This window comes from Octodon degus, unplaced genomic scaffold (assembly GCF_000260255.1).
Source record: "Octodon degus isolate 3935 unplaced genomic scaffold, OctDeg1.0 scaffold00007, whole genome shotgun sequence".
Classification (NCBI taxonomy): Eukaryota; Metazoa; Chordata; class Mammalia; order Rodentia; family Octodontidae; genus Octodon; species Octodon degus.
The window spans coordinates 32,635,372-32,644,458 of NW_004524583.1; the positions used below are offsets into that span (position 1 = coordinate 32,635,372).

Below are 9,087 nucleotides of genomic sequence, written 5' to 3' on the forward strand. Positions count from 1 at the left end.
ATTCTTTATAAAATAGATTATAGAATTTTAATAAGATTGAAGGATAGAATTTTAACAAGACTGAAGAATGCTTTACTGTTCTAAAAAACCACAGTGAGCTATTATATCTGCTTGGATTATCATAACAAATCACAGGCTAGATAGCTTTGCCTTCTGAGATGTTTTTTTATTCTGGAAGCTAGGAATCTCAGATCAGGGTTCCCAATTTGGATTCTAGTGAGGTTTCTTTTTCTGGCTTGAAGACAGACACCTTTTCTTTAGCCTCAAGGTCTTTTGAGCAGGGGAGGGCTCTCCTGTGTTTCTTGTAAGGGCATAAGTCCTATTGATGTAGGCACCACCCTTAGGACCTCACTTAACCTTAAATGTCTCTTTAAAGGCCCTGTCCAATACAGTTACATTGGTAATTAGGGCTTTAACATATTGACTTGAGGATAGGGACCCAGTTCAGACCATAACAGCTAGTCTCTACCGTGCTGCCTTAAAGCAGGAATTGCAAGTATTATGTTAAAAGATGTGTATTTTATTTTAGGTAGACCCACAACTTGTGGATGGACACCTTTCATATTTTCTTGGAGCTATAGGGATGCCTGGTTTGACTTCTTTGATTGGGATACAGGAAAAAGGTCATATAGTTGCCGGATCTAATCAGACAATGGTTGTCAGTGGAGCAGCAGGTGCCTGTGGATCCTTGGCTGGGCAGGTAAGTGCTGAGAATGATTTGATTTTTCTAAAAAAGTAGTTGTTTTAAGTCTCTGAATATATGTATGTAATTTAAAGTATGAAATTAAAGCAATTTATATTATTATTTCACACATTTGTGGTAGAGTGTTATTACTTACTTGGACTCTTCTTTTATTTTTATTTATTTATTTATTTATTTTTTTCTGCTGCAACGTGTTTATTATGTGCCAAAAAAACTACACCACAGCTTACTCCACACACCTGTAGGAGAGTGCAGTCTTGCCTGCATATACTACAATGAGGTAGAGACTTCACACACAGCTTCAGGAACCCACAGAGTAGCTGGGATATGCAACAATGCAACATCAGCTCAGCAGGAGGGAGGAGGGGTTATGACACTGGTTCTTTGGCACACAGCTTCCCTAAGAGGGGCAAATGGTATTTAAAAAAAAAAAAAGGAAAGAAAAGTCAAGTTTTCAAATTCCAGTAGCATTTCAGTCAACCTTAACTGTTGATTCATACATTCCTCAAATGAAAGATGTAAAGGAAGGGTACTTGCCCCCTCTAAGAGAAAGGGCTCCTGTGAGCCTTCATCTGCTCCCACCAAAAAAGCAGCCCTTTTTTTTAAGCTCAGTTACAAAAAGAAAAAAGTCCTGTGACTTTGTGATTAAAAACTTCTATCAACCCTCCCACCCACATAAGTGCAACTTAAGAAGGTGCAATAAATCATTTAAAACTATATAGAGCAGTCGCTCAAACACCGTTTTTCCAATCCAGTTTCAAATAAAACAAAAAAAATTTTTTTTCTTGGTTGCAAATGCTTTGATTGCAACTGTGAGAAACAGTGACCAGCAGTCCCCCAGACACAAATTTGCTACAATGTTAAAAGCTGCCAGGAAAGAAAAAATCTCTTGTTCCAAACGACTTAAAAACTGTTTTAAGGAGTGTAAAAAGGAACCGGTAAAAACCCTCGAGCGTAAAATATGAAATATGATTTTGGTTTAAATGAAGAGCAAAGTCTCCTTGTTTACAGTAAAAAACACCAGCTGAACACTCAGTTTATGCCGTTCAGGTGGGGGTTAAATAAATGGAAAGGCACTGTATGGCAACTGCAAGAATGAAACCAATGAGACCTGCACATCATCACCATCAGTATTGCATGGAATGTAAAAAAGCACTTTAATAAATAAACCTAGACGTAGGCATCCGTGTCAATACCTCCTGGACACAGTTCCTTTTTTGCTTTTCATCTGCAAAATGAGAAACTAAAATCTGGGAAAACTACAAAGTTGCTTGGAGGGTGAGCAGACACAAGGTTTTTACACCCCCTGAAAACAAAACCCAACAAAACTCATTGTGCATTAATTATTGCAGAAACAAAGACAGATTCAGCAAGTGCAAAGGTGACTACGATTTTCCCTTGTCCTCGGGAAGCCAGCTCCCTGGTTGCCAGTGGCAGAGTAGCGGTGCAGGCTGCTGCCTGAACTGCAAGCCTAAAGTGCCACCGGCCACTGGGCATTGCCTGCTATGCCTCTAGCTGGAGTCTCGGTTCTTCTGGTTCCGCATCAGAGGGCTATGGTGGCGCAGGCCTTCCATGCTGTGCCGCCAGTGCCAACAGCTCCGGCAGAAATACTTGAAGCAGACCTGATCTCAACAGAAGAAGGGGCCAGGCTGAGAACTGCAGATGTGACACAGAGAATCTTCTAGATAGGGGTCAATCTGAACTTTCTTGGTGAACTTGGTGGTTTTGATCTCCACAAAAGCAGCACTAACTGCTTTTAGGTAACTACGTTGATTATTGAAAGTAACTCGTCCAGACCCAATGGGATACTTGTGCTTATCTGTGTCAATCCCAGCATACACTACTCCACCAAATAGGTCGTTCAAGATGGCAGCCAGAGCCTCAGCATTGAGCATCCCGTGCAGGGCACCAACAAACACTGTCCTACTGGGGTCCAGCCTTTGAGAAGGGCTCCGGACAAAGTTGCTGTCAGCCAAGACCCAGGGGATCACCTGCACCTCCTTGCAGCGCATCCTTCGGCTAGACATTTTGAAATAATATTCACTCAGACCATCTGGGCTCAGCGGGTCATGAGAGCAAGCCTGAAGCAGGGCCCTGACAGACTTCTCCAGTTCGAAGACCAGATATACATATCCTTTAGGCATATTACCTTTGGGAGGACACCGGGGGTGCTTGCCATCCTTACCAGGCCACTCCACACTCAGAGAACCAAAAACACGGAAGGTGTTAACCAATCCAGCTTCGGTAATATCCCAAGGAACACCTCCTAAGAACACCTTACAAGAGTAGATGGGATTCTTATAGTTACGGGGAGGAAGCTGGCCACTCCAGGTACAGGTGGCTTCATTCACAGCTGCAGCTTGCCGGTGGAGTCTGGCCTCCCTCTCTATGCTGAAGGGATCCTTGGGCGCTTCGAGGAGGTCCCAGGATGGCCACATGGAAGCTCCTGGCCATCTCTTTGAAGCACTAGTTGGGGAGGGTGTGACTGCAGCCAGAGCAGCTTGCTCTTGGTCTATATGGGACCCAACCCCCATCTTTAAGGGGTCTCTTGGACCACTCCCTGTCAGAGACAGGAAGGGCAGAGGAGGAGAAATTCGAAGGCTTGAAATCAAATCTGAGAGATGATCTGATCCAGAGCTGAAGTCACTTGTGTCTGAATCAGAAGGGCTGCTAGAACGGGAATCCAGGATGGGCCGGGTGTCCAAGCGAGATCCTCTAACTGAGGGTGGTGCTGGAAACTTGTCCAAATCAGACCCAAGTGGATCCAAAGGCAGAAAGCTCAAGGAGGGGTTTCCTAGGACATTTCCCAGTGGGTTATGCAGCATGCTCAGTACTGAATGTGTGCTGCTCTGGGCTGAGGAGTCTGAGTCCTGGGTGCTCCAGGGTCGGTCCCAGCCCGTCAAGCTGAGGGACTGCAGGCCAAGGCACAAGTCATTTGCATCTGGGAGGCCACGAGAAGATTCTTGCGCAGAGGTGGGGAAAAGCATCTTGCTTGCAACTGTTTCTTCAGAATCCTGGAAGTCTGGTAAATGATCATGCATTCCTCGATTTACTGGTGTAGTACAGACTCTACTGAAATCCAGAGAATTGTCCAATATGGCATTTATCCTTCGAAAGATACTGGAGTTGCTACATGTGGAGAGTGCAGGAACTTCCTGATTGTCCCAGCAATCTTTTATCCTTCCTGTTTCTTCTTCCTGACCGCTGCCCGGTCTGAGGAAAATGCTGGCACAGCGACGCTGGGGCCACATGCATGCGTCTCACCGGGTCACACCAGCAAGCCTAGGGGGCGCCACCGCCTCACGGGCTCTCCGCCCGCGGACGAATCCACCTCTCAGCCCCACCTCACAGCCGCGGGACCGCGGAGTTCGACGCCCAAGCGCGTGCAACCCCGGGACTCGGGCTCTCGCGCCACTCGGACGTGTGAAGCCATGTGACCTCCCCTGGCTAGGAAGGCATGCTGCACGAGGACCAATTCTTCCGCCTTAAAGGGGCCGCGCCCACGCCGTCGCGGCACTCTTCACAGAACGTTTGCCCTGGACTCTTTTTTTAAAATTTGGTATAGGGTCTTGCTGTGAAGTTCGGACTCATAGTCATCCTCCTGTCCCAGCCTCCCCAGCGCTGGGATTACCGGTGTGTACCACCACACCTGGTTTCTGAGGCTGTCTTGGCATGAGGTACTGGGGATCAAACCCGGGTCCTTGTGCTTGCCCGGCAGGCACTTAGACTGCTAAGCTATTTCCCCAGCCCCATTGAACTCTTAATAATAATATGAAGAAAAAAAAATAATATGAATAATATAGAATTTTGTGTTTCATTTTCTGATGCCAGAAATAAATATGGTAAAAACTGGAGCATTGCTGTCATCCATGTAAGGATGCAAATCATAGAGGTCTGTCTGGAATTCCATATGAGTAAAAAGCTAACAAGTGGCAGAGGGTGTAGCTAATTGTATAGCCTGTGCACCTGTGCAAACACATATGAGGCTGCAGCCCCTCCCCATAAGCACAGACTCTTTTGTATTTATTTTGGGGTTTTTTGACCAAGGTTTTGTAATGTAGTTCAGCTACATTGAGCTCACTATATAGCCCAAACTGGCCTTGAACTCAGGATGATCCTCCAGCCTCAGCCTCCAAGCGCTGGGATTACAGGTATGCGCCATCATGCGAGGCACAGATTCCTATTTTAAAGCAATATCCTCAAGTAAGAAAGCATTTATTAGGCATAGCAGCCCACACTTACACTCTGGGAAGCTGAGGCAGAAAGGGCTGGTGAGATGGCTCAGTGGTCTAAAGCACCTACTTGGAACAAGCTTAGCAAAGCACAGGGACCGGGACCGCGGTTCAATCCCCCAGCACCACATGCCAGTCAGTCCCGCCCCCTGGTGGGCTGAGCTGGCCCCCCCCCCACACACACACATAAATAAATAAAATTAAAAAAGAAAAAGAAAATCAAGGGCTGAGTTGGGGAGATAGAGGCTTAAGCACCTCCCTGGTAAGCGCAAGGTCCCAAGTTTGATCCCCTGAACCTTAAAAAAAAAAAATACAACTCAGTGCAGGGCACTAGGTTCAATTCCTAGTACTTTTTTTTTAAAAAAAGTCTATTTTTGGAGGGAGCCGGGAGATGGCTCAGTAGAATAAGGACCTGAGTTCAATCCCTGGTTCCTGCATAAAATAAAATAATAAAGTTTATTTTTTAATTTTTTAATTTTTTGGCAGAACTAGGGATTGAACTCAGGCCCTTGCACTTGCCAGGTAAGCACTTATTCTACTGAGCCATCTCCCCAGCCCCCCTCTACTTTTAAACTAAAGAAAAAAAAATTCTAGAAATGCAGGTGTTTTTGTTTGTTTTTTTTTTTGTTTTTTGGTGGAACCGGGGATTGAACTCAGGCCCTTGCGCTTGCCAGGCAAGTGCTTATTCCACTGAGCCATCTCCCTGGCCCCTGCAGTTGTATTTTGATAGAACTTTACAAAGTGAATTATCTTATGAATAATAGTTATACTACAGAAGCTATTGAAATAAAATAATTTTATTTTGATCCATGCAGGCCTTAAAAATACTGAATTGGAAGGTATGGTGTTTGGAGTTTGTTTCTTGTGTAAAATCAGGCCTAAATCATGAATTCTGTACTGAGTCGGATTTTATTTAGTTTTCAGTTTCTTAATGTTGACGCTGTGTGCCCTCATTTCTCTCTAGGCTTCAAATTTCTTTTAGGTAAAACCAGTGTAATCCACCCTGCCTGTGGTGGGTGGTCTCAACTATTGTAATACCTTGCAGTTTGCAGTTTTTTATTTAAATGTGATGACATAAACCATTTAATTGAAACAATTTTCCTCCTAGATTGGCCGTTTGCTGGGCTGTTCCAGAGTGGTGGGAATATGTGGAACACACGAGAAGTGCCTCTTTTTGACTTCTGAACTGGGCTTTGATGCTGCAGTTAATTATAAGAAAGGGAACGTGGCAGAACAGCTTCGAGAATCATGCCCAGCTGGAGTAGATGTTTACTTTGACAACGTTGGCGGTGGTATCAGCGATACAGTGATAAGCCAGGTGTTTGCTGATTTCTTTTCTTTTTTCTCTCTCTCTCTTTTTGTTTTTTGTATTTTAGAGAAGGGTCTACAGGTTGTTCAGGGTCTCTCTACTAGATCAGACCTGTAGTGATCCGCCTGTTTACAGCCTCCCAAGAGCTAGGATTATAGGCGCGTGCCACCATGCCTAGTCTCTGATTTCTTTCTTATAGATTTGAGTGCATCATCTTATTTGTTTGGCCATCTTTTACCTGACGCTGAAGGGAAAGGAAAAATTGTGGGATTTATTGTACTTACTGTCATATTTAAATGATAAGAAAGAGCTTGCTGACACCTTCATTTGTGCACAAACTTGAACAGTGAGTCTCAGGATCAGCTCTTACCCAGCATTATATATTCACCCTAATTTATTTTTTGTGAAAAATGGCACTGTGGTAGCTGTAATTTCTCAGAATGAACACACATTCAAGGTCTGCATGGGCAACTCAGTGAATTCCTGTCTCAAAATAGAGAAGTCTGGGGAATGTAGCTGTGTTAGGCAAGTTGAGAGACCTGCTTCAGTTTCTTAAAAAAAAAAAAAATTGAAGATGCATTTTTAAAATACTAACATTTGGGCCAGGGAAATAACTTAGCAGCTAAAGTGCCTGCCTGGCAAGTGCAAGGCCCTAAGTTTGATTGTTTTTACCAGAAAGAAAATTAATTAATTAATTAGAATATGAAAGTTCTGTGCCAGGGATATAGCTCAGTAGCACAGCACCTGCCAGACAAGTACAAGGTCCTGAGTTCAATTCTTCATACCAAAATTAAAAACAGGGGCCAGGGAGATGGCTCAGTGAAATAAGTGCTTCCCTGGCAAGCATAGGGGCCTGAGTTCAATTCCTGGTTCCGAAGAAAGAAAGAAAGAAAGAAGAAAAGAAAACAAGTTCTGACCCCTAACAGAAAGAAAGAAAGAAAGAAAGAAAGAAAGAAAGAAAGAAAGAAAGAAAGAAAGAAAGAAAGAAAGAAAAGAAAAGAAAAGAAAAGTTCTGACCCCTAACTTGCCATTAACCAACTCACAGCCATAGTCCCTTTCTGTGGATAGAAAATGAGTTATCCTGGTCTGTGTATCTATGTATTTTTATTGAAATGTCATAAAATATCAACATGAGCTATTAACAACTACATATTGCTTTCCTATATGTAAGATAATCTGCAATTGAGGTTTTATTATTTACATCCATTGCCAGGCATGGTGGCACATGCCTATAATCCCAGAACTTGGGAGGCTGAGGCCAAAGGATCACTGGGAGTTCAAGGCCAGCTTGAAACTACCTAGTGAAACCATCTCAAAAAACCTAAATAAATAAATACACTATTAGTAACAATAAAAGTAACAATGACAACTAAATGTAATTCTTTTTTTGAGTACTAAACTTTTCATTTGCCTTTATATTCCTTTGGAACAGACTTATAGCTATCTAATTAAAACTTACACCTAATGGATAAATCTTCGAAACAAACTCAGTAAAGGTCAATAAAGGATTAAATATGATGGTCAAGGAGTCTGTCTCTGAGACAGCCATAAAACCAGCAAACAGGAACGCTATCTGTCTTAGAGTATAACGCTGTTTTTCTCTACAGATGAATCAGAACAGCCACATCATCCTGTGTGGTCAGATTTCTCAGTACAACAAAGATGTGCCTTACCCTCCCCCGCTCCCGCCCGCTGTAGAGGCAGTCCAGAAGGCCAGGAACATCACGAGGTACCTGCCTTCCCTTGCCCTTCCGCCAGATTCCAGGAGCTTTCATTTCATACGCATACATGGAATGTTCTGTCCTTCAAGTACAGATTTTCCTCGTTAAGGAAAACTTGAAAATACATACTTTTTAAAAAATTTTATTATTTGAGACAGGGTCTCACTATATAGCCCAGACTGGCCAGGAACTCTTTTTTTTTTTTTTTAATTTTTAATCAGATTTTATTGGCACATTTTAGATATGCATAATGATCTCATTCATTATAGAGAATTTTTATCTGTACATGATAACTTGATTTTTTCCCCATCCCCCTCCCCTTCTTTCAATCCCTCCTCCCCATCCATTTAGAAAAGCTTTGCTTCCACTTTTTCCTCTCGTTTTTTTTTTTTTTTACTTTTCCCTTCTTTCCTTTCCCCTTTCCTTTTCACTCATTCCCCTCCCCATTTCAAGATTTTTTTATTTTGTAATACTCATAACACATTTTGGTCCTTATTTACAGAAAGCATATGCTTTTATTTATTTATTTACTTTTGGCTGGCTCAGGCTGCCTTAAGGGGGGCCTGGTTTGGCATGTAAAGCTGGGGATCAAGACGCATGGTCCCCTGTGCCTGGCTGCATTTGCCCAAGTAGGTGCTTTAGACCACTGAGCCATCTCTCCAGCCCCAGCATTTGCTTTTAAACTGGTTCAGTATTTAGGTTTTGACTGACTGGCACCCTGAAAAGGATACTTACTGGCTTTGACTGGCTGGGTCAGATCAGGTAAAGGTGGAAAGAGGGTGTAATTTACAAAGGAAAAAAATACCACAGTACAGTATAGCCAAATGGGGTTTTTGACACTGGGCAGACATAAACAGAAATCTACTATACTTACATTTGTAACTATACCTAAAACTATATCTGACCAGACTCAGTGTAATTAAATCTCAGATCTGTAGGATTTTTAGGATGAACACATGCTAGACTTCTAGAATGATTTGAACTTGACTCTCCTGTCATATTCTCTGACCATTGTCCTTTCTTTCTCACTACAGGGAGAGATTTATGGTATTAAATTATAAGGATAAATTTGAACCTGGCATTCTACAGCTGAGTCAGTGGTTTAAAGAAGGAAAGCTAAAG

The 9,087-nt window shown here is 42.9% G+C and overlaps 1 protein-coding gene and 1 pseudogene across 1 annotated transcript in view; one reads left to right on the plus strand and one right to left on the minus strand.

Moving 5' to 3' along the window:
* Ptgr2 (prostaglandin reductase 2) overlaps positions 1-9,087 on the plus strand; it is a 39,052-nt gene that overhangs the window by 24,973 nt on the left and 4,992 nt on the right. The window contains exons 5-8 of the mRNA XM_023703487.1: positions 530-700; positions 6,044-6,253; positions 7,852-7,973; positions 9,000-9,084. Coding sequence (XP_023559255.1) covers positions 530-700; positions 6,044-6,253; positions 7,852-7,973; positions 9,000-9,084 — 588 coding nt within the window. The remainder of the gene's footprint in view (positions 1-529; positions 701-6,043; positions 6,254-7,851; positions 7,974-8,999; positions 9,085-9,087) is intronic.
* LOC101572982 lies at positions 2,059-3,964 on the minus strand (annotated as a pseudogene).